Here is a 25,563-nt window from a genome sequence, read left to right as displayed (position 1 = left end):
CCTCCCTTTTCAGCATTCCAACGGGATTGTACCCTCTGTGATACCCTGATCCACTCTTCATTGGCCCCACCACTCCCTCCTCTTCCCATGGTACCTTTCCATGCAGGCGCAGCAGATGCAACACCTGCCATTTTACCTTCTTGCTCCTCATCATCCAAGGCCCCAAATACCCCTTACAAGTTAAACAGTGTACTTCTTTCAATTAAGTATACCGTATTCACTACTGACAATGCATTCTGCTTTACATTGCGAGAGCAAACTTAGATTGGGTGACCACTTTGCGGAACACCTCCGTTCAGTCTGCAATCACAACCCTGAGCTTCTAATCACCTGTCATTGTAATTTTCCATCTTGCTTTCACACTGACCTCTCTGTTCTCAGCCTCCTGCAATGTTCCAATGAAGCTTAATGTAAGCTCAAGTAACCGCACCTCATCTTTTGAATTTGGCATTCTACAACCTTCTGGACTCAACATTGAGTTCAACAACTTCATACCATAAACTCTGCTTTGTTTCCTTTTTCTTTGCAAGTTTTGATTTTAGACTCATTTCCCCCTTGTTTTTGCTTTCAAATGGCAGCTCTCCATCATTCTGCCACTCACACTTCCTCTAGACACACCTTTTGTTTCTTTACTTGTCCCATTACCATTCCCTTTGGTCCTGTACCACCAACTCTTTTGTCATTTAATCTCTCCTGTCTTCTACCCATCACAGACCTTCACTTCTGTTCTTCTTCCACCCACTCCCCTTTCACTTGCTTAAAACCTATTACATATCTAACTTTACCCAGTTCTGATTAGAGGTCATCGATCTGAACTATTAACCCTGTTTCTCTCTCCACAGATGCTACCAGACCTGCTGAGTATTTCCTGCATTTTCTGTCTTTATTTATTATTACTTATATGGCTGGTCCATTTGAGTTTCTCATCAATGGTAACACCCAGGATGTTGATGCTGAGGGATTCAGCGATGGTAATGCTGTTGAACATCAAGGGAAGATGGTTAGAATCTCTCTTGTTGAAGATGGTCATGGACCGGCACTTGTGTGGCACAAATGTTACTTGCCACTTATTGGCCCAAGCCTGAATGTTGTCCAGGTCTTGCTGCATGCGGACACAGACTGATTCAGTATCTGAGGAGTTACGAATGGTACTGAACACTGCACAATCATCAGCGAACATCCCCACTCTGAGCTTATGATGGAGGAATGGTCATTGATGAAGCAGCAGAAGAGGGTTGGACCTAGGACACTACCCAGCGATGTCCCGGGGCTAAGATTATTGGCCTCCAATAACCACAACCAACCTCCTATTTGCTTGGTGTGACTCCAACCAGTGCAGAGTTTGTCCCCTGATTCCCATTGACTTCAGTTTTGCTAGGGCTCCTTGATGCCACACTTGGTCAAATGCTGCCTTGATGTCAAGAGCAGCACTCTAACCTCACCTCTGGAATTCAGCTCTTTATCTTTAAGGTCAAAATTAAAACTAGGTTGGAGGTGATCGAAGTGTGAATGAGATTTTCAGCACCTGTAGGGGTGAGATAGGTACAAAGAAGAGCAATATTTCAGAGGTAGAAATATACTGTTTTGGTGTTTGACCTGATCAAACAGAATACTGAAGCTCTCTGTGGCTGAGTTCAGTCTGCACGAGAAACTGGTATGGGAGTTGGTATCGGACACTAAGGTACAAGGTAAAAGCTGGCTCGGGTCTGCAAATGAAACCCAACCTGAACCAGACAGAACCACATCTAACCTTGAGCCCGACCCGGCCTGAGTCCTTTCAATTTTTCCAACGCCCTGCCCTACCCGACCTGACCATCAGTTAACCTACCTTTCGTTTTTCATTTTGTTCCTTAACTGCACAAGCTTAAAATAACTGTAACAAAACCACCTTTCAAGTCCAAAAAGTAAATTAACAGTGGAGCCACTTACCTGAGGTGGTGATAGAGCGTGTCTGATCCAGCCCGACCTGCCCCGAGCCCAAATGCTGGACCCGGAAGTGCGACCCAACATGAACCCAACACATGTCGTCGGGTCCCGTCAGGTTCGGGTTGGGTAGCCGGCCTTTAGTACAAGGTTTCAAGCATGTGTTGCACAGAGTGACTCAGTCTTGTTTTTGTGAGCTAGAAATAACTCTACCTCAGACAGAGGGATGTGACAGAGCTTGAAGACTGTAGAGTGTGAAAAGGGTCACAGGTTTGGAGCAGGTTGCAGAGGAAAGATGAAGTTAAGCAGCAAACGGTTTTGTAGATGGAGATGAAGATATTGAATCCGAAGCACTGGAGGAAAGGGATCCATTAGAGATTAGTGAGGAGAGGCATGGTGACTGAGCGAGACTTACTACAAAAGATGGGATACAGCCAACAGAGTTCTGGATAAATCGGAGGATTGTAGAGAGTGAAGCTAGAGAAAACTTTAATTCATTCGTGGCTTGATGATAGGCAGGTAGTCGGACAGCACAGCAACAGTCGTATAATCGTACAAGGCTGGTGGTGAAGAGGTAAAGCTGAGTGTGTTTTTATCTGAATGCTAACTCTATGCTTAAGGATAATGCAGATTCGAGACAGTAAGTGAACAGGAGACAGACAAGAATTCAACCTTAGGGTGCGGGAGAGATGACTGCAGAAGTTGTTGCAGGAGATGTATTGGCCATCATCAAGCTGCTTAGGAATGAAACAATGAAAAGAGTAGTCTCCTGAAGGTAGACGATGAAAACAGCAGTGGAGAAGGATGGAGTGGTTGACCCTATCTAAGGTCACAGGAAGCTTGAGAAGGATCAGAAAGGATGAAATGCCAAATTCCGAGGCATGCAGGATACAGCTGATGATTTTGACTAGGGTGTTCTTAGTGCCTGTGGATGGATGGAAAGAAGATTGAATAAATCTAAACAATGAGTTGAGAGGGAAGTGGGAGACAATTGGGTGATGATGATGATACATTCAAGTATCTTAGAGAGAAAACAAATGTGACAGATGGGGCAGTTGAAAATGATGGATGGGTTGAGTATTGATATTTTAATAGGGAGTTGATGACACCAATTTTGAAAGTGAGGGAAACATTGTCTGAGAAAGATTGATTTATATATTATACTGGGCCAAGGAGTGGTAGCTGAGTCCAAAGCCTTTGTCTTTAAGCCCCGCCACAAACTCTGTACTCTTGTTGATTCTATCTCCCTCCATTGGTAATCTCTCAACCTGAACCGGACAATATTGGCGTCCCCAAGCTGAACTTAGAGTCATAGCGTTATCACATCCTTTATTATAGATTCTAGCATTTTCCCTATGATTGATGTTAGGCTAACAGGTCTGTAGTTCCCTGTTTTCTCTCTTCCTCCTTTCTTAAATAGTGGGGTTACATTTGCTACCTTACAATCTTCAGGAACTATTCCAAAGTCTATAGAATTTTGAAAGATGACCACCAATGCATCTACTTTCTCTACAGCCACCTCTTTCAACACTCTGGGATGTAGATCATCAGGTCCTGGGGATTTATCTATTTTAGCCCCATTAATTTCTCTAGTACTTTTGTTTTACTAACATTAAATATCTTGCAGTTCCTCATTTACACTAGTCCCTTGATTCTCCATTATTTCTGGGAGGTTATTAGTATTTTCCTCCATGAAGACAGACACAAAGTATTTGGTTAGTTTCTCTGCCATTTCCTTATTCACCACTATAAATTCTCCTGACTTCACTTGTAATGGATCCACATTTGTTTTCACTAATCTTTTCCTTTTTACATGCTAATAGAAGATTTTACAGTCTGTTTTTATGTTTCTCGCTAGTTTACTTTCATATTTGGTTTTCCCTTTCTTAATCTTTTTCTTGGTCCTCCTTTGCAGAATTCTGAAAAGATTCCAATCCTCAGGCTTACCGTTTTTTGGCAACATTATACACCTCTTCCTTTGCTCTAATGCAATCCTTGAGTTCTTTTGTTAGCCATGGTTGGAATACTTTCCTTGCTGGGTTTTTATTCATTAAAGGAATGTATTTTTGTTGTAAACTATGTATTACTTCTTTAAATGTTAACCATGCCTGTGTACTGTCATACCTTTTAATGCTGTTTCCCAATCCACCATAGCCAATGTGCCCTCACACCTTCATAGTTTCCTTTGCTTAGTGTTACCAACCGAGGTGGGAGGAGTGCGTTGTCTTTTCCAGTCCCACTTTTCCACAGGTCACAACACATATTTTTAAAATGTTTACCCAATTACTGATATGGTCAATCATATACTTTACTCTTTATCACAGAATAAAACACATCAACCAGGTTTCTTTAATAAAATTATCAGTTCATTATAAAAACAAGACTTATCCAGTAACAAAGCAAAGCATTAACACACAGATTGAAATATGAAAGTTCCTCTTTTAAATCCCCCACATACAAGCTCACAAACACACTGAAAAGAATAAGTAAATTCTCTCTGCAGAGCTCTGTTACAAAAAAAAACCTTGGCCAAATATTTGCTAATTCTTGAAGAGAAAAAAAGATATGGAAAGATGTCAGTTGTCCCTTTTGGTCTGGCATCTGAGTACACATGGACGGGTCACTGGGATCTTTTCTGGAGTAGTTCTTTTCAGGCGGCATTGAGAATTAATCTAGCAGGTTTTTTCCAGCTTCTCAGGAGAAATGTGGCATCAAGGGTTTTGGTTATCACAGTGAACCTGCAGGGTTTTCTCAGCAACAGGAGGAAAGAGATGAGTTGTGTGTTTTTTCCTTGGCAGACTGATCTTCAACTGTCTTCAAAACAGTTCACACCCCAACTGAACTGAACTGAAAACAAAATCCAAACCCCAAACAGAAAGTCAACCTCCTGACCTCCATAAACCTTGATATGTGGCTTCTCTGTAAACATCTCCCCTTAGTCCAAGGGTTCCTATTGTTTATTTATCTTAAGGCAGATGATCTCCAGTAAAGGTTGTTTTTATCACTCCTTGATTCATCCAGTAATTGTTTACACAGTAAAGTGTCCTTTCAATGACCCCAGTGAAAAAAACAAAGTCCAATATTTCTGCTGACTTCCAAATGAATTCATTTCCACAATTTAAATTAGTCCTTAAAAACATATTTTTTAAAAAAACTCGATGCACTCTCATGAGATTTAATAACCTTGTTTCTGATTGAACTACATCACTTTCAAACTAAATGGAAAATTCTGTCTTATTATGGTCGCTCTTTCCTAAAGGCTCCTTTACAAGATTATTAATTAGCCTTTTTTCATTGCACAATACTAGATCTAATATAGCCCGTTCCCTAGTTGGTTCCTCGATGTATTGCTCTAGAATACATTCCAAGAATTCGTCTTCCACAACATTAGTACACATACAATTAACCCAGTGTATAAGTAGATTGAAATCCCCAATGAGTACTGTATTACCCTTGTTACATGCACCTCTAATTTCCTGATTTATACTGTGATTTACATTACCACTGTTGTCTGGTGGCCCATAAACAACTCAGACCAATGTCTTCTGCCCCTTGTTGTTTTTTAGTTCCACCCAAATTGATTCTATGTCTTGATCTTTAGAACTAAGGTCATCTCTCACTACAGTACAAAAGCCTTCTTTAATAAACAGAGCTACCCCACCACCTTTTTCCAGCTTCCTGTCCTTCCTGAATGTCACACACCCTTGGATATTCAGATCCAGCTTTGGATTCCTTGTAGCCACATCTCTATAATAGCTATCAGGACGTACATATGAATTTCAATTTGAGCTGACAATTCATCTGTTTTGTTGTGAATGCTGAAGGCATTCAGATACAGAGCCCGTAATTCATTTTTTTTTTAAACTGTTTTTGCAAACTCTGGCCCTCTCTGCTGGCACACTTTTAAGTTTGCAATCACTGTCCCCTCCAACTATACTCTGATCATCATTACCTTTATGGCTATCTTGATCTATTGCCTTTTCATTTTCCTTTAATTAATTCAATCTTCCCCTACATGATCCCTTCCCCACTCTATTTAGTTTAAAGACCTCTCTACTTCCCTAGTTATATGACTCACTAGAACACTGGTCCCAGCACGGTTCAGATGAAGTCCACCCAATGGTACAGCCTCTACTTTCCCCAGTAAGGATGCCAGTGCCCCATGAACCGGAACCCACTTCTCCCATACCAATCTTTGAGCGGCACATTTATCTCTCTAATCTTATTTACCCTATGCCAATTTGCACGTGGCTCAGATAATAATCCAGAGATTACCATTCATTACCATTCGCTGCGTAAAAACATTCTTCCTCATATCCCCCTGCATCACTTGCCCCAAACCTTAAATCTGTGTTCCCTAGTTCTTGTACCATCAGCTTCTGACCCCATATCCTCTCCATCACTACTTCCACCTTCACCTCTATCTAATTCAGCCTATCTGCTGCTGAAACCTCATCCATGTCTTTATTATCTTCATTTTTGACTATTCCAATTCCGTGCTAGTCGGCCTCCCACCCTCAGCTCATCCAAAACTCAGCTACATGTATACTATCTTGCACCAAGTTCCATTCAACCATCACTCTAATCATCACTGACTTACAGTGGCTCCACGTCCCCAATATCTCAAATTTAAAAATCTCATCCTCATTTTTAAATCTCTTCATGACCTCACCACTCTCTATCTCTGTAACCTCCTCCAACCCCACTCTCCTTACCCTCACTGAGCATCCTTCCCTCCCTTCGCCATGCCGCTGGCATCAGTGGCTTCAGTTGCTTAGACCCCATGCTCGGGAATTCCCTCCCTAAACCCCTCCGCTTCTCCACCTCATTTTGCTTCTTTAAGATCCTTCTTAAAACCCCCCACTTCAATAAAATGTTTGGTCGTCCTAATATCTCTTTCTTTGGCTCTTTGTCCATTCTTGTTTGAAGGGAACTTGGTGAAGCACCTTGGAACATTCATCTACATTAAAGACACTGTATAAATGAGAGAGGCTTGTTGTAGCTACTGTCATGCAGGCCCCTTCCTGCCAAGAATGAGGCACATTAATTTTGCCACATGGACATTAAATTTCAAGTTGTTGCTGGGAAGAAGAGAAGGTCTGTTACAAGGAATTGCCAGGCCTCTGGCTGGAAATACATATTTTCATATTAGCAGACAGTGTTATAACAAAGGAACTATTCCTTCCTCCCATACAATACACAGAAAATACCTGGTCAAACCAGTCAGTCACGTCACCACCCTGCTGGCCAACTTGGGGAGTTTTAAATTGTAGAGACAGTGTTTGAACTGGCAAGAAGATCTTTGCTCCTGGATAGAAAAGATCTCTCCTGACTGGCTTGCCGCAGCCTCTTCTGTCTGCTCCCATCTCTTTCTCACCAGCTTCAGAATCCATTGAAGACACAAAAGCCCCAAGAGAGAAAAGTCTCCTACAGTGAACAAGGTTTAAGAAGAATACTGGGCCCCAATGAAAAGCAAGAATTACCTATAAGCTCACTTTACAGTGAGCTCGAAGAACCGTAACAACTCTTCAGATATTGTCTCAAACCTTTCCACTTTATTTTTTTCTTCTGCTCTTTTCTGTCCCTATCTGCATGTGTGTATCGCGTATGCTAGCGTGGGCACGTCATATATCCATTAGCGTTAACCGAATTTGAGGTTAAGTTTTAATAAATTTCACTTTTCTTCTTTAAATCTAAGAAAACCTGTTTGTGCTGGTTTCTTTGCCTTATAATTGGAAAGCAGTGAACAAGGATTCACCAAGGGGGTGCTAAAAACACGGTGTGTTTAAAATTAAACCCTGTTACAGTAAGACCAAGTGAAGGCTGAGAGGGACCCCTAGATGCCTTTCTTGCCTGGTCATAACACTACTGAAAAGGTTAAGAGAAAAATAAGCAGCACAATTAAAATTGGGGGGAAAAGGGCTGGAATAACATTGTTTATCCAATGATGAAAAAGAAGCTCATCATTCACATTTAAGTACAGGGAGCTGTGTTGATTTTGTGATACAATTTGCCATTTTACATTTAAAAAGAGTGACACTTGCCAAGTCTGTCATTAAACTTCCCATAATAATAAGAAAAAAATGACTTGCATTTATACAGTGTCTTTCATGACCACCAGACATCTCAAAGCGCTTTACAGCCAATGAAGTACTTTTTGAAGTGCAGTCACTGTTGTAATGCAGGAAATGCAGCAGCCAGTATGCACACAGCAAACTCCCTCAAACAGCAATGTGATACTCAGCAGATAATCTCTTTTTTTGAGATGCTGATTGTGGGATAAATATTGGAATGGACACCAGGGAATAACTGTCCCTGCTCTACGTCGAAATAGTGCCACGGGATCTTTTTCATCTACCCAAGCAAAAAGATCGGGCCTTGCTTTAACGCCTCATCTGAAAGACGGCACCTGCAATAGTGCAGCATTCCCTCAGTACTCACCCTCCAACAGTGCGGCACTCCTTCAGTACAGGGCTCCCTCAGTACTTACCCTCTGACAGTGCGGAGTTCCCTCAGTACTGATCCTCCGACAGTACAGCACTCCCACAGTACTGCCCCCTGACAAGGCTGTGCTCTCTCAGCAGAGCACTCCCTCAGTACTGACCCCCCGACAGTGCAGAGCTCGCTCAGTACTCACCCTCCGACAATGTGGCGCTCCTTCAGCACTGACCCTCCGACAGTGTGGCACTCCCTCAGTATTGCCCCTCCGACAGTGCAGCGCTCCCTCAATACTGCCCCTCCGAATGCGACGCTCCCTCAGTAGTGACCCTCCGACAGTGTGGCACTCCCTCAGCACTCACCCTCCGACAGCGTAGCACTCCCTCAGCACTGACCCTCTGACAGTGCGGCGCTCCCTCAGTACTGCCCCTCCGACAGTGTGGCACTCCCTCAATACTGCCCCTCCGAATGCGACGCTCCCTCAGTAGTGACCCTCCGACAGTGTGGCACTCCCTCAGCACTCACCCTCCGACAGCGTAGCACTCCCTCAGCACTGACCCTCCGACAGTGTGGCACTCCCTCAGCACTCACCCTCCAACAGCGTGGCACTCCCTCAGCACTGACCCTCCGACAGTGCGGCGCTCCCTCAGTACTGCCCCTTCGACAGTGTGGCGCTCCCTCAGTACTGCCCTTCCGACAGTGTGGCGCTCCCTCAGTACTACCCCTCCGATAGTACGGCGCTCCCTCAGCACTCACCCTCCGACAGTGCGGCGCTCCCTCAGCACTCACCCTCCGACAGCGCAGCGTTCTCTCAGTACTCACCCTTCAGACAGTGCGGCGCTCCCTCAGTACTCACCCTCAGACAGTGTTGCGCTACCTCAGTACTGCTCCTCCGACAGTGTGGCACTCCCTCAGCACTCACCCTCCGATAGTTCGATGCTCCCTCAGCACTGCCCCTCCGACAGTACGACGCTCCCTCAATACTACCCTTCCAACAGTTCGGCGCTTCCTCAACACTGACCCTCCGACAGTGCGGAGCTCCCTCAGCATTGACCCTCCGAATGCGGTGCTTCCTCAGCCATGACCCTCCGATAGTGCGGCACTCCATCAGCACTCACCTTCTGACAGCGTGGCACTCCCTCAGCATTGACCCTCCGCCAGTGCGGCGCTCCTTCAGTACTGCCCCTCCGACAGTGCAGCGCTCCCTCAATACTGCCCCTTCAACAGTTCTGCGCTCCCTCAACACTGCCCCTCCGACAGTGCGGCGCTCCCTCAGCACTAACCCTCCAACAGTGCGGCGCTCCCTCAGCACTAACCCTCCAACAGTGCGGCGCTCCCTCAGCACTCACCCTCAGACAGTGCGGTGCTCCCTCAGTACTGCACTGGAGTATCAGCCTAGATTTTTGTGCTGAAGCCCTGGAGTGGGACTTGGGTTAAATTATAATGGTAACAAAGCACACAGAACACAACAGAAGAGACATACACGGAGATCCACTTTGTAACACAATCCTGTGATTGACAGATGCAAGCACGTCACAATTGGCGTATGATGTAATATGTTTGACACGCCAGGGCAGCCGTATTGTACGTCACTGTGGCGGATTTACGTGAATATGGCGGAGGCTTCCTCACTCTCTCGCTTTTTCTGCCACCGCTGTTCGGTCGAGATTCTCCCCAGGCTGCCGGTGAGTAAACCTTTCTCGAAGCTACGTTTGGATGTCGGGCGGCGCTGGCGGGTATGGGAGGCGGATGGTTTAGGGAGAGAGGGCCGAGCCGGTAAACGCGCAGCCTGTGTCCTCTCCTGGGTAACACGAGCCGGGCCCGAACCGCTGCCCAATAGCGTCCGCCTGCCACATAGTGTTCCCACTGCAGTGCGCAGGCGCGGACGGGCTGATTGCTCACTGCAAAACAGAGCAGCCACAAACTTGTCTCTGAAGTTTCTCAAACTTTATATTTTCTTAAGTTTCTCTCTCCCTCCCTCGGCCCCCTGAAGATCCCCCCTCGGCCCCCTGAAGTTTCCCCCCTCCCCCCTCGGCCCCCTGAAGTTTCCCCCCCCCTCCTCCTCCCCCCCCCTCCTCCTCCCCCCCCCTCCCCCCCCCTCCTCCTCCCCCCCCCTCCTCCTCCCCCCCCTCGGCCCCCTGAAGTTTCCCCCCTCGGCCCCCTGAAGTTCCCCCCCCCCCCTCCTCCCCCCTCGGCCCCCTGAAGTTTCCCCCCCCCCCCCGAAGTTTCCCCCCCCCCCCCTCCCCCCTCCCCCCGAAGTTTCCCCCCCCCCCCCCCCCCTCCCCCCTCCCCCCTCCCCCCTCCCCCCTCGGCCCCCTGAAGTTTCTCCCTCTCTCTCTCTCTTTTGGCCCCCTGAAGTTTCTCCCTCTCTCGGCCCCCTGAAGTTTCTCCCTCTCTCTCTCTCTTTTGGCCCCCTGAAGTTTCTCCCTCTCTCTCTCTCTTTTGGCCCCCTGAAGTTTCTCCCTCTCTCTCTCTTTTGGCCCCCTGAAGTTTCTCCCTCCCCCCTCGGCCCCCTGAAGTTTCTCCCTCTCTCTCTCTCTTTTGGCCCCCTGAAGTTTCTCCCTCTCTCGGCCCCCTGAAGTTTCTCCCTCTCTCTCTCTCTCTTTTGGCCCCCTGAAGTTTCTCCCTCTCTCTCTCTCTCTTTTGGCCCCCTGAAGTTTCTCCCTCCCCCCTCGGCCCCCTGAAGTTTCTCCCTCCCCCCCTCGGCCCCCTGAAATTTCTCCCTCCCCCTCCTGAAATTTCTCCCTCCCCCCTCCCCCCACCCCCCCACCCCCCACCCCCCACCCCCCACCCCCCACCCCCCCACCCCCCCCACCCCCCACCCCCCACCCCCCTCCCCCCTCCCCCCTCCCCCCTCCCCCCACCCCCCTCCCCCCTCCCCCCCTCCCCACACCCCACCCCCCTCCCCCTCCCCACCTCCCCACCCCTCCCCCCCTCCCCCCACCCCTCCCCCCCTCCCCCCACCCCTCCCCCCCCCCCCTCCCCCCACCCCTCCCCCCCTCCCCCCACCCCACCCCCCTCCCACCCCCCTCCCACCCCCCTCCCACCCCCCTCCCACCCCCCCCCACCCCCCTCCCACCCCCCCCACCCCCCCCCCACCCCACCCCCCTCCCACCCCCCACCCCACCCCCCTCCCACCCCCCACCCCACCCCCCTCCCACCCCACCCCCCTCCCACCCCCCACCCCACCCCCCTCCCACCCCCCACCCCACCCCCCTCCCACCCCCCACCCCACCCCCCTCCCACCCCCCTCCCACCCCCCTCGGCCCCCTGAAGTTTCCCCCTCCCCCCTCGGCCCCCTGAAGTTTCCCCCTCCCCCCTCGGCCCCCTGAAGTTTCCCCCTCCCCCCTCGGCCCCCTGAAGTTTCCCCCTCCCCCCTCGGCCCCCTGAAGTTTCCCCCTCCCCCCTCGGCCCCCTGAAGTTTCCCCCTCCCCCCTCGGCCCCCTGAAGTTTCCCCCTCCCCCCTCGGCCCCCTGAAGTTTCCCCCTCCCCCCTCGGCCCCCTGAAGTTTCCCCCTCCCCCCTCGGCCCCCTGAAGTTTCCCCCTCCCCCCTCGGCCCCCTGATGTTTCTCCCTCTCTCTCTCTCTTTTGGCCCCCTGAAGTTTCTCCCTCCCTCTCTCTCTCTCTTTTGGCCCCCTGAAGTTTCTCCCTCCCCCCTCGGCCCCCTGAAATTTCTCCCTCCCCCTCCTGAAATTTCTCCCTCCCCCTCCTGAAATTTCTCCCTCCCCCTCCTGAAATTTCTCCCTCCCCCTCCTGAAATTTCTCCCTCCCCCTCCTGAAATTTCTCCCTCCCCCTCCTGAAATTTCTCCCTCCCCCTCCTGAAATTTCTCCCTCCCCCTCCTGAAATTTCTCCCTCCCCCTCCTGAAATTTCTCCCTCCCCCTCCTGAAATTTCTCCCTCCCCCTCCTGAAATTTCTCCCTCCCCCTCCTGAAATTTCTCCCTCCCCCTCCTGAAATTTCTCCCTCCCCCTCCTGAAATTTCTCCCTCCCCCTCCTGAAATTTCTCCCTCCCCCTCCTGAAATTTCTCCCTCCCCCTCCTGAAATTTCTCCCTCCCCCTCCTGAAGTTTCCCCCTCCCCCCCCTGAAGTTTCCCCCTCCCCCCCCTGAAGTTTCCCCCTCCCCCCTCGGCCCCCTGAAGTTTCCCCCTCCCCCCTCGGCCCCCTGAAGTTTCCCCCTCCCCCCTCGGCCCCCTGAAGTTTCCCCCTCCCCCCTCGGCCCCCTGAAGTTTCCCCCTCTCTCTCTCTCTTTTGGCCCCCTGAAGTTTCTCCCTCTCTCTCTCTCTTTTGGCCCCCTGAAGTTTCCCCCTTCCCCCCCCCTCGGCCCCCTGAAGTTTCCCCCTCCCCCCCCCCCCCCCCTCGGCCCCCTGAAGTTTCCCCCTCCCCCCCCCCCCCCCCTCGGCCCCCTGAAGTTTCCCCCTCCCCCCCCCTCGGCCCCCTGAAGTTTCCCCCTCCCCCCCCCCCTCGGCCCCCTGAAGTTTCCCCCTCCCCCCCCCCCCCCCCTCGGCCCCCTGAAGTTTCCCCCTCCCCCCCCCTCGGCCCCCTGAAGTTTCCCCCTCCCCCCCCCCCCCCTCGGCCCCCTGAAGTTTCCCCCTCCCCCCCCCCCCCTCGGCCCCCTGAAGTTTCCCCCTCCCCCCCCCCCCTCGGCCCCCTGAAGTTTCCCCCTCCCCCCCCCTCGGCCCCCTGAAGTTTCCCCCTCCCCCCTGAAGTTTCCCCCTCCCCCCCCCTCGGCCCCCTGAAGTTTCCCCCTCCCCCCCCCCCCCTCGGCCCCCTGAAGTTTCCCCCTCCCCCCCCCCCCCCCTCGGCCCCCTGAAGTTTCCCCCTCCCCCCCCCCCCTCGGCCCCCTGAAGTTTCCCCCTCCCCCCCCCTCGGCCCCCTGAAGTTTCCCCCTCCCCCCCCCTCGGCCCCCTGAAGTTTCCCCCTCCCCCCCCTCGGCCTCCCGAAATTTCTCCCTCCCCCTCCCGAAATTTCTCCCTCCCCCTCCCGAAATTTCTCCCTCCCCCTCCCGAAATTTCTCCCTCCCCCTCCCGAAATTTCTCCCTCCCCCTCCCGAAATTTCTCCCTCCCCCTCCCGAAATTTCTCCCTCCCCCTCCCGAAATTTCTCCCTCCCCCTCCCGAAATTTCTCCCTCCCCCTCCCGAAATTTCTCCCTCCCCCTCCCGAAATTTCTCCCTCCCCCTCCCGAAATTTCTCCCTCCCCCTCCCGAAATTTCTCCCTCCCCCTCCCGAAATTTCTCCCTCCCCCTCCCGAAATTTCTCCCTCCCCCTCCCGAAATTTCTCCCTCCCCCTCGGCCCCCTGAAGTTTCTCTCTCTCTCTCTCTTCTCCTCTCTATTCTCTCTCTCTCTCTTCTCCTCTCTATTCTCTCTCTCTCCTCTTTCTCCTCTCTCTTCTCTCCTCCTCTTCTCTCTCTTCTCTCCTCCTCTTCTCTCTCTTCTCTCCTCCTCTTCTCTCTCTCCTCTCTCTCTTCTCTCCTCCTCTCTCTCCTCTCTCTCTTCTCTCCTCTCTCTCTTCTCTCCTCCTCTCTCTCCTCTCTCTCTTCTCTCCTCCTCTCTCTCCTCTCTCTCTTCTCTCCTCCTCTCTCTCCTCTCTTCTCTCCTCCTCTCTCTCCTCTCTTCTCTCCTCCTCTCTCTCCTCTCTTCTCTCCTCCTCTCTCTCCTCTCTTCTCTCCTCCTCTCTCTCCTCTCTTCTCTCCTCCTCTCTCTCCTCTCTTCTCTCCTCCTCTCTTCTCTCCTCCTCTCTCTCTCTCTTCTCTCCTCCTCTCTCTCTCTCTTCTCTCCTCCTCTCTCTCTCTCTTCTCTCCTCCTCTCTCTCTCTCTTCTCTCCTCCTCTCTCTCTCTCTTCTCTCCTCCTCTCTCTCTCTCTTCTCTCCTCCTCTCTCTCTCTCTTCTCTCCTCCTCTCTCTCTCTCTTCTCTCCTCCTCTCTCTCTCTCTTCTCTCCTCCTCTCTCTCTCTCTTCTCTCCTCCTCTCTCTCTCTCTTCTCTCCTCCTCTCTCTCTCTCTTCTCTCCTCCTCTCTCTCTCTCTTCTCTCCTCCTCTCTCTCTCTCTTCTCTCCTCCTCTCTCTCTCTCTTCTCTCCTCCTCTCTCTCTCTCTTCTCTCCTCCTCTCTCTCTCTCTTCTCTCCTCCTCTCTCTCTCTCTTCTCTCCTCCTCTCTCTCTCTCTTCTCTCCTCCTCTCTCTCTCTCTTCTCTCCTCCTCTCTCTCTCTCTTCTCTCCTCCCCTCTCTCTCTCTTCTCTCCTCCCCTCTCTCTCTCTTCTCTCCTCCCCTCTCTCTCTCTTCTCTCCTCCCCTCTCTCTCTCTTCTCTCCTCCCCTCTCTCTCTCTCCTCTCCTCCCCTCTCTCTCTCTTCTCTCCTCCCCTCTCTCTCTCTTCTCTCCTCCCCTCTCTCTCTCTTCTCTCCTCCCCTCTCTCTCTCTTCTCTCCTCCCCTCTCTCTCTCTCCTCTCCTCCCCTCTCTCTCTCTCCTCTCCTCCCCTCTCTCTCTCTCCTCTCCTCCCCTCTCTCTCTCTCCTCTCCTCCCCTCTCTCTCTCTTCTCTCCTCCCCTCTCTCTCTCTTCTCTCCTCCCCTCTCTCTCTCTTCTCTCCTCCCCTCTCTCTCTCTTCTCTCCCCCCTCTCTCTCTCTTCTCTCCTCCCCCCTCTCTCTCTCTTCTCTCCTCCCCCCTCTCTCTCTCTTCTCTCCTCCCCCCTCTCTCTCTCTTCTCTCCTCCCCCCTCTCTCTCTCTTCTCTCCTCCCCCCTCTCTCTCTCTTCTCTCCTCCCCCCTCTCTCTCTCTTCTCTCCTCCCCCCTCTCTCTCTCTTCTCTCCTCCCCCCTCTCTCTCTCTTCTCTCCTCCCCCCTCTCTCTCTCTTCTCTCCTCCCCCCTCTCTCTCTCTTCTCTCCTCCCCCCTCTCTCTCTCTTCTCTCCTCCCCCCTCTCTCTCTCTTCTCTCCTCCCCCCTCTCTCTCTCTTCTCTCCTCCCCCCTCTCTCTCTCTTCTCTCCTCCCCCCTCTCTCTCTCTTCTCTCCTCCCCCCTCTCTCTCTCTTCTCTCCTCCCCCCTCTCTCTCTCTTCTCTCCTCCCCCCTCTCTCTCTCTTCTCTCCTCCCCCCTCTCTCTCTCTTCTCTCCTCCCCCCTCTCTCTCTCTTCTCTCCTCCCCCCTCTCTCTCTCTTCTCTCCTCCCCCCTCTCTCTCTCTTCTCTCCTCCCCCCTCTCTCTCTCTTCTCTCCTCCCCCCTCTCTCTCTCTTCTCTCCTCCCCCCTCTCTCTCTCTTCTCTCCTCCCCCCTCTCTCTCTCTTCTCTCCTCCCCCCTCTCTCTCTCTTCTCTCCTCCCCCCTCTCTCTCTCTTCTCTCCTCCCCCCTCTCTCTCTCTTCTCTCCTCCCCCCTCTCTCTCTCTTCTCTCCTCCCCCCTCTCTCTCTCTTCTCTCCTCCCCCCTCTCTCTCTCTTCTCTCCTCCCCCCTCTCTCTCTCTTCTCTCCTCCCCCCTCTCTCTCTCTTCTCTCCTCCCCCCTCTCTCTCTCTTCTCTCCTCCCCCCTCTCTCTCTCTTCTCTCCTCCCCCCTCTCCTCTCTCTTCTCTCCTCCCCCCTCTCCTCTCTCTTCTCTCCTCCCCCCTCTCCTCTCTCTTCTCTCCTCCCCTCTCTCCTCTCTCTTCTCTCCTCCCCTCTCTCCTCTCTCTTCTCTCCTCCCCTCTCTCCTCTCTCTTCTCTCCTCCCCTCTCTCCTCTCTCTTCTCTCCTCTCCCTCTCTCCTCTCTCTTCTCTCCTCTCCCTCTCTCCTCTCTCTCTCTCTCTCCTCACTCTGTCTTTCTGTCTTTCTCGTCCCCTCTCTTCTCACCCCCCTGAAGGTTCTCGCTCTCTCGCCCCCTCTCAATCCCCTGAACATGCTCTCACTTTGTCTTTCTGGTGGGTGGCCCCTCCTGAGACCAGATTAATTTCTGTTCATTTTACTTGCATTTCACTTTGATTTTCTTTCCTATATCCAATCGATAAATGTTTCAAGGTTATGAACTTTTAAATGAGCCATTACTGCAGTTCAGCTTGCCCAATTTAAAGGAGCTGTTCAGACACTCCAGACCTGCCAAATTTACGATTAACTTACGTAATCAACTGGTGTAAGACTTTTCTGTGGCTTAATTCTAAATGGTACAAAGGAAAGCAAAATATACGAGGTTGCTGGAAATCTGAAATAAAAACTGAAAATGCTGGAAATGTTCAGGTCAGTCAGCATCTGTGAAGAGAGAAGCTGACACACTTTCTGTTTTAAAAGTTATAATGGTAGTTCCGTTTAAATTGAGTGCAGGTTGCCAGTTCATATTTGGAACTGGACCATATCTGTTTGTTATCAGCAGAATTTATTGGATAATTTTATCCTAGCATTTGGATTTATTTCACTGTAAATGTGTTGTATTTTATTTTCTTATAACTACAATGAAACGGAATATATAAAGGGCAGAAATAATAGTAAAGACTGGTGTCGTTTTCTGTTTCACAATGGGGAATTCCCAGTTGCCAGATCTAGTGTTTTCTCTAGTTGTAATGCCATAGGCTTGATATGGAAAGATCTCCGGCTTTCTCCTTTCTTGGAAATGAGTGATGCTTTGTGCGACTATTAGTAGGGGCAGAATCTGGCAACTGTCTTGATACAGATTTTCTCAGGACGCCACCTATTGATCATTGGAAATAAATCAAGGAAGTAGTGAAAATGCTAGCACTTGCAGAAAAAATGCTTTCCTATTAAGTATTTTTGTTTTTTTCAGAGGTGAAGTCCAATGGTACCTGTCAGGCATTGTGAAATACTCAAGCTTCAGTAATTTTAGGGACTGATGGTGTATCAGCTTGGGGTGGCGGTGGGGGGATCGGGGGTGGTGGTGGTGTGGTGGGTCGTTGGTTAGATTTTCATATTTTCACAATCATTACACAAAAATATTGAAAAGTACCATCTACAAACTATAGCTCAAATCTTAGATTTATTATGGATGGTTTGTCTCCTGTTGCTGAAGTTGACACTTTTTAAAATTGTGACCATTGACCTCGTGACTGAACAGTCATTGCCATAGTTATTTTAGCTTTCTGTTTCAATTTGTAGTTGCAGTTTTGTTTTCCATATTCTAGAACATTCTACCTTGGTGATTAATGAGGGTGATGATTACTCGTGCTTTATATGATTGCATTGGAATAGGTGTGTGTCAGCCTTGCTCCAGTGGTAGCACTGACCTGCTGTTAGAGATTCGGACATCAAATCTCGGCTGACATTCAGTGCAGTACTGCACTGAATATCAGAGGTGCTGTCTCTCGGATGAGATGTGCAACAGACCCTGTCTACCCTCTTCTTCTTTGGCCTCCTTGCCTCAAGAGACAATGGGTAAGTGCCTGGAGGTGATCAATGGTTTGTGAAGCAGCGCCTGGAGTGGCTATAAAGGCCAATTCTAGAGTGACGGACTCTTCCACAGGTGCTGCAGATACAATTGGTTGTCGGGGCTGTTACATAGTTGGCTCTCCCCTTGCGCTTCTGTCTTTTTTTCCTGCCAACTACTAAGTCTCTTTGACTCGCCGCACTTTAGCCCCGCCTTTATGGCTGCCCGCCAGCTCTGGCGATCGCTGGCAACTGACTCCCACGACTTGTGATCAGTGTCACAGGACTTCATGTCGAGTTTGCAGATGTCTTTAAAGCGGAGACATGGACGGCCGGTGGGTCTGATACCAGTGACGAGCTCGCTGTACAATGTGTCCTTGGGGATCCTGCCATCTTCCATGCGGCTCACATGGCCAAGCCATCTCAAACGCCGCTGGCTCAGTAGGGTGTATATGCTGGGGGATGTTGGTCACCTCAAGGACTTCTGTGTTGGAGATACGGTCCTGCCACCTAATGCCAAGGATTCTCCGGAGGCAGCGAAGATGGAATGAATTGAGATGTCGCTCTTGGCTGACGTACGTTGTCCAGGCCTTGCTGCCGTAGAGCAAGGTACTGAGGACACAGGCTTGATACACTCGGACTTTTGTGTTCCGTGTCTGCGCGCCATTTTCCCACACTCTCTTGGCCACTCAGGTTGAAATAAAAATGGTAGTTTTTAAAGAAGTGGCGGTGGGGGGGGGAGCGGGCTTGTGTGGCGGGCAAAGGTACTTCTAGTCTGCTGACCAACATTCAGCCCTCAGCCAATATCGTAAACCTATTCTGGTTATTACCTCATTACTGTGTGGGACCTTGCTGTAAGTGGTTGTGTTATTCCTATATTGTACTGCAAAGGTACTTAATTGGCTATATATTCCTTGGGAATATCCTTTTCTTTTGTTCTATTGTAGATAGTGCTTGTGAAATGTCAGTGGGAAGTCTCAGGAGAGCTCAAATACTAGTGTCTAGAAAGTACCAGCTCATAACATATGACACATTATCCTGTTTTGCTTTTAGGTAATTCTGTGTTTTATTCCTGACAGTATTGCATTGCATGTCCACTAGTTGGGTGCCATCTTGCCCTTGCAAAGGTGGACTACCATTCCTCTTACCCTTTTGAAAATAACTTGCATTAAATTCAGAGACTGTTAGTCCTCCTTTCCACTTATCTTTATTTTCTGCTGTAATAGTTTAATAGTGATAACTTTAAGGGAAATCTAGGTAAGTACATGAGTGAGAATAGAATAGTATGCAGATAGGGTTCAGTGAAGTGGGCTGGAAGGAGGCTCGTGCACCATAAACACTGGTACAGATCAGTTGGGTCAAATGGCCCCTTTCTATGCTGTAAATTCTATTTGGATGGTGAGACGGAAAATTAGGTATGCAAATACATTGTCACTTCACCCCAAACTGAAATTGCATACATTGTCCTTCCCCAGAGAACTAATTACAGGAATGGAATTATGAGCCCATTTAATTCTGTTCTGAGATGTTTTGAGTTTTTTTTAAATTTGTGCCGATGCGTAAACAGAATATGTAGAGAGTATTGCAGTGGTAGCAATATCATAAGTATGAAGATCTTTAATTGGCAAGGGCTGCAGGTGTGACCTTCCCCCAAGTGAATTTAGCCTAATAATACACTGTTGCAAAATCCATATATTATACTTCATGTTTGGTGAAAAAAGGTTAGAAGTTTTTTTTTTAAGTTGTAAAATGTAGTTGATTTTTTCTGTTCATAATCCATATACTAGTTTCCATGGCGATCAAGCTTCAGAATCCATTCTGTTATTGGCATTCCTTTGTTCTAGAGCTATGTTTGTGGAGGTTGAAGCGCTTGTCAAAAGGAAGAAGGCGGCTTATGTTAGGATGAGACGTGAAGGCTCAGTTAGGGCGCTTGAGAGTTACAAGCTAGCCAGGAAGGATCTAAAGGGAGAGCTAAGAAGAGCAAGGAGAGGACACGAGAAGTCATTGGCGGATAGGATCAAGGAAAACCCTAAGGCTTTCTATAGGTATATCAGGAATAAAAGAATGACTAGAGTTAGATTAGGGCCAATCAAGGATAGTAGTGGGAAGTTGTGTGTGGAATCAGAGGAGATAGGGGAAGCGTTAAATGAATATTTTTCGTCAGTATTTACAGTAGAGAAAGAAAATGTTGTCAAGGAGAATACTGAGATTCAGACTACTAGGCTAGATGGGATTGAGGTTCACAAGGAGGAGGTGTTAGCAATTTTGGAAAGTGTGAAAATAGATAAGTCCCCTGGGCCAGATGGGATTTATCCTAGGATTCTCTGGGAAGCCAGGGAGGAGATTGTAGAGCCTTTGTCCTTGATCTTTATGTCGTCATTGTCGACAGGAATAGTGCCGGAAGACTGGAGGATAGCAAATGTTGTCCCCTTGTTCAAGAAGGGGAGTAGAGACAGTTCTGGTAATTATAGACCTGTGAGCCTTACTTCGGTTGTGGGTAAAATGTTGGAAAAGGTTATAAGAGACAGGATTTATAATCATCTTGCAAAGAATAAGTTCATTATCGATAGTCAGCACGGTTTTGTGAAGGGTAGGTCGTGCCTCACAAACCTTATTGAGTTTTTCGAGAAGGTGACCAAACAGGTGGATGAGGGTAAAGCAGTGGATGTGGTGTATATGGATTTCAGTAAGGCGTTTGATAAGGTTCCCCATGGTAGGCTATTGCAGAAAATACGGAAGTATGGGGTTGAAGGTGATTTAGAGCTTTGGATCAGAAATTGGCTAGCTGAAAGAAGACAGAGGGTGGTGGTTGATGGCAAATGTTCATCCTGGAGTTTAGTTACTAGTGGTGTACCGCAAGGATCTGTTTTGGGGCCACTGCTGTTTGTCATTTTTATAAATGACCTGGAAGAGGGTGTAGAAGGGTGGGTTAGTAAATTTGCAGATGACACTAAGGTCGGTGGAGTTGTGGATAGTGCCGAAGGATGTTGTAGGGTACAGAGGGACATAGATAGGCTGCAGAGCTGGGCTGAGAGATGGCAAATGGAGTTTAATGCGGAAAAGTGTGAGGTGATTCACTTTGGAAGGAGTAACAGGAATACAGAGTACTGGGCTAATGGGAAGATTCTTGGTAGTGTAGATGAACAGAGAGATCTTGGTGTCCAGGTGCATAAATCCCTGAAAGTTGCTACCCAGGTTAATAGGGCTGTTAAGAAGGCATATGGTGTGTTAGCTTTTATTAGTAGGGGGATCGAGTTTCGGAGCCACGAGGTCATGCTGCAGCTGTACAAAACTCTGGTGAGACCGCACCTGGAGTATTGCGTGCAGTTCTGGTCACCGCATTATAGGAAGGATGTGGAAGCTTTGGAAAGGGTGCAGAGGAGATTTACTAGGATGTTGCCTGGTATGGAGGGAAGGTCTTACGAGGAAAGGCTGAGGGACTTGAGGTTGTTTTCGTTGGAGAGAAGGAGGGGGAGAGGTGACTTAATAGAGACATATAAGATAATCAGAGGGTTAGATAGGGTGGATAGTGTCTTTTTCCTCGGATGGTGATGGCAAACACGAGGGGACATAGCTTTAAGTTGAGGGGTGATAGATATAGGACAGATGTTAGAGGTAGTTTCTTTACTCAGAGAGTAGTAAGGGCGTGGAACGCCCTGCCTGCAACAGTAGTAGACTCGCCAACTTTAAGGGCATTTAAATGGTCATTGGATAGACATATGGATGAAAATGGAATAGTGTAGGTCAGATGGTTTCACAGGTCGGCGCAACATCGAGGGCCGAAGGGCCTGTACTGCGCTGTAATGTTCTAATTCTAAAAAGGTGTACTTTTGCTATTGTGATTTGAATAATTACACTGTGCTTTCAACATTGCAGCTTGTGACTAGAACAGTAAGCATTTTTTTTCTCTCGCAGAATAACATTCACAGGATGTAGAAATAACATTTCTGTATAATAGCAATGGTATAAGGTGTGACTAAATGTGTGTGCTGTGGTTGTTCTTCTTTGGCCTCCTTATCTCGAGAGACAATGGATAAGCGCCTGGAGGTGGTCAGTGGTGTGTGGAGCATCGCCTGGAGTGGCTATAAAGGCCAATTCTAGAGTGACAGGCTCTTCCACAGGTGCTGCAGAAAAATTTGATTGTCGGGGCTGTTACACAGTTGGCTCTTCCCTTGCGCCTGTCTTTTTTCCTGCCAACTGCTAAGTCTCTTCGACTCGCCACACTTTAGCCCCGCCTTTATGGCTGTCCGCCAGCTCTGGCGAACGCTGGCAACTGACTCCCACGACTTGTGATCAAAGTCACAGGATTTCATGTCGCGTTTGCAGACGTCTTTAAAGCAGAGACATGCTGTGGTTGTAAGTTAAATGAATTTGACTAGGATTACATTGGCACTAGATTTTGATTCAAGTAAACTGTAAATTTGAGCTATGTGAATTTATTTCTACTGCTAAGGACACATTGGGAATAGAACCTTTCCCTTTGGAATCTTGATTTGTATCCAGTCCAGAATGAGGAGTTGTCTCCGCTCCATCTGCTCACTGTCAGCTATCAATATTGTACATGAAAGTTTGGTCTGAACCCAGCTGCCAGTGAGCCTGAGATTTTATTTATATCATGGGATGTGCACATCACTGGCAAAGCCAGCTTTTATTGCCCATCCTAATTGCCCTTGAGAAGGTGGTGGTGCAGGCCATGTGGTGGAAGTACATGCACAGTGCTGTTAGGGAGGGAGTCCCAGAATTTTGACCTAATGACAGTGAAGGAACTTCTGGTGACTTCTGGTCAACTATTCTGTGACCTCGTCCTATCTGCACCATCTCCTTTGTTATCTCTTGCCCCACCCCCACTTTACTTGCTTATAACCTTTTACATTTCTAATATTTGCCAGTTCTGAAGAAGGGTCACTGACCTGAAACGTTAACTCTGCTTCTCTCTCCACAGATGCCAGACCTGCTGAGTATTTCCAGCATTTCTTGTTTTTATTTCAGATTTCCAGCATCTGCAGTATTTTGCTTTTAAGTAAGAAATTACTATAATTTTGAAAAAAAGCTAGAATACTGTAGATTTTTCTTTGCAGCAAAATATTCAAAGCAGTGTTATACTTTCAAGTGCATTTTTGTTTGCTATAATTTAAGTGTTTGCTGAGATGACAATACTGGATGTTAGTTGTTTTAGATATTGGGTAGTGAATTTAACCCAAAGTGCTTGGGTCGAGGGAAAAGCTGAATCTGTTAATGGCGCTTTTATATGCGGACGGGAATTTGCCACCGATGCAAAAGTCAGCGGCAAACCCGCTTTTGCCTCGCCTGGGGATCCATCCCGTATTTTATGGATCCCCGGGCTTTAAATGTCCGGGGGCGGGACTTCCACCCACTTGAGGGAGGAGGTCCTGTCTCAGTGAGCTGTCGGCCAACCAGCGGGCAGCAGCTCTTAGTCCCAGCAGTGCCACCGGGAGCAGTGGCTGCTGCTGGGACTGCAGCCCAGCCGACACCATGGATCCTAGAAATTGGGTAAGTTGGGCATGCCTCACCAGGGGGATCGGTCGTGCCCTGGTGAGACTAGGGTGGTCGTTTGCGGGGAGGAGGCTTCTTGGGTCCCAGGGGTGAGTTGGGAGGCAGGGGCGGCCCTCAATCGGGCACCCTGTGCCCGACTGCCATGGCCCCCCCCTTCCCGGGGCGCGGAAAGGCCGGCAGCTTTCGCTGGGCGGCATTTCACGCTCCCAGTACACCCGTTTGCCATGGGTAAAATATCCGTGGAGTGGCCACTTAAGGGCCTTGATTGGCCTCGGGTGGACGGGCCATTTCCTCCCCCGGCCCGACCACCGTAAAGTTCACTGGAGGCGGGAACGGGGTGGGTAGGCCTCCTGAACACTCCCGCTCAATTTTACGCCGCCCCCACGCCATCATCTGATCCGCTAGGGCGACGTAAAATTCAGCCCATGGTGTCAGCTGTTACTCGGTTGGAAGCGCTCTTGCCTCTGAGTCAGTAGATTGTGGGTTCAACCCCCACTCCAGTACTTGAGCACAACATTCTGGGCTGAAATTCCAGTGCAGTACTGAGGGAAGGCTGCTGCAGTGTTGGTGCTGTCTTTTGGATGAGACTTTAAACCGAGGCCCAGTCTGCCCCCTCAGGTAGTTATAAAAGATTTCATGGCACTATTTCGATCAAGAGCAGGGGAGTTATTACTGGTATTCTGGCCAGTATTTATCCCTCAATCAACATCACTTTATATAAAAAAACAGATTATCTGATCATTGTCACAGTGTTGTTTGTGGGAACTTTGTGTGTAAGTTGGCTGCTGCACCACAGTTCAACGGTACTCCATTGGCGGTAAAGATCCTTGGGACTTCCAGTGGTCGTGATAGGTGTTATATAAATGAGTCTTTTCTTGGTTTTTATCCTTCTCCCTTTTTACTTTTAGTAAGGAGGATAATGCCTTTAGTGACCTCTAATACTACATTAATCCTTTTAGATTGATCTGATTTTAAAATTTACCATTTACTTTATCTGATGTTTAGGGCTGTAATGGAAAATTGTTTAGATTATCAATGAGCTAATTGCAGTATTTTAGTATTTTTAGTTTGTTAGCTGGGCACTTCTATAACTTGGGCAAAGGGTGCCAATGTAGCAAAACAGTTTTCTTTTATATAAGTTACACTTCAGTTTTGACCTATCTGATGCTAGCTGCAATAGCCTGTCGCATCTTCCTCTGTTGCCTTTCATCCTTCCAGTTTGTGCCCTTCTAAGTAAAAACTGATGGAAGGGCCCATCATTTTGGATGACCTAATGATTTAATCGAGGCCTCACAGATGGAATGAAAGTTTCCTCTCTGGCTGTGAGGGGCGGCTGTGAAATAAGTTGGGGTAGTCTGAATCCAATTTTTAGTCCACAGTGCAAAATTGGCAATAGTTTGGCAGTCTCCTCATAGCATCAGATTGGGTGATATGAGAGGTGAAGATGATTTTGCACTGATGCAGTGGTGGGTACAAGCAAGAGCATAAGGCTTTATTGCATCTAGTTATGCTATACCTGACCATGGTAATTGGATAATCACACAAATTCATCCTGGGGGGAAAAGTATACAAAAGCTACTACAAAACAACTTATTTTTGACTGACATCAACACAAAAATAATGAATGTATGCAATTGGTTGATGGTGCTCGAAATAAGAGCGGCTTGATAGGTTAAAAGTAGCACAGATTAACCTAGTGACGACATTTAATGCTGGTCAATGTTTGTTTAGCTGAATTTTTTTTTAAATTTGAAGTGTTTGATTGTTAGCTAATTCATTGGTGGATTTAGTGTAGTTTTTCCCCCAAAAAACGTAGTGGCTTCTTAAGCTGTTTCAAGTGGCATTAAGAGTCAACCATATGGCCTGTACCCTCCCTTGAACAGTTAGTTTCACGTTTAAAAAAAAAATCATTCATGGGATATGAGCATTGCTGGCAAAACTGGCATTTATTGCCATTCCTAGTTGCTCTTGAGAAGGTGGTGGAGTCGTCTTGAACTGCTGCAGTCTATGTAGTGAAGTGACAACCACAATGCCGTTGGGTAGGGAGTTCCAGGATTTTAACCCAGCATCAAGGTAAGCAGAATACCCAAGCTCTGACCTGCAATGATGCCCACAACGTTTATGTGGCTGGTCCAGTTAAGTTTCTGGTCAATGCAATGCTACAGCCTGCTCCTCGTTTGGACTGTATGGACCAATGGCTGGGGTTGAATCGCTGGCTCTTCACTGTGAGGTCATTATGTGATGACACAGCGGTGTGAGCGGAGCATTTGGGAGCACCAGGAGTGGAATGCTGGAGACATTGCCAAGAAACTTGGGGCTAGCTTCCATATATGCTCTCGCAGTTACCAAGCGTGGACAGACCT

The 25,563-nt window shown here is 48.8% G+C and overlaps 1 protein-coding gene across 2 annotated transcripts in view; it reads left to right on the top strand.

Annotated features, from left to right (window-relative positions):
* The first annotated feature begins 9,934 nt into the window (after positions 1 to 9,934).
* The window catches only part of rnf126 (ring finger protein 126), a 59,450-nt gene continuing 43,821 nt past the window's right edge, over positions 9,935 to 25,563 (top strand). Inside the window, exon 1 of one of the 2 annotated variants that reach the window (XM_068016231.1) lies at positions 9,935 to 10,046. In XM_068016231.1, coding sequence (XP_067872332.1) covers positions 9,975 to 10,046 — 72 coding nt within the window. In that variant the 5' untranslated portion in view covers positions 9,935 to 9,974. The remainder of the gene's footprint in view (positions 10,047 to 25,563) is intronic. The other variant, XM_068016232.1, reaches the window with a different exon arrangement.

The sequence above is a fragment of the Heterodontus francisci genome, chromosome 36 (assembly GCF_036365525.1).
Source record: "Heterodontus francisci isolate sHetFra1 chromosome 36, sHetFra1.hap1, whole genome shotgun sequence".
Lineage (NCBI taxonomy): Eukaryota > Metazoa > Chordata > Chondrichthyes > Heterodontiformes > Heterodontidae > Heterodontus > Heterodontus francisci.
Note: the sequence above shows the minus strand (reverse complement) of the source record. Positions and strands in the feature narration are given on the sequence as shown.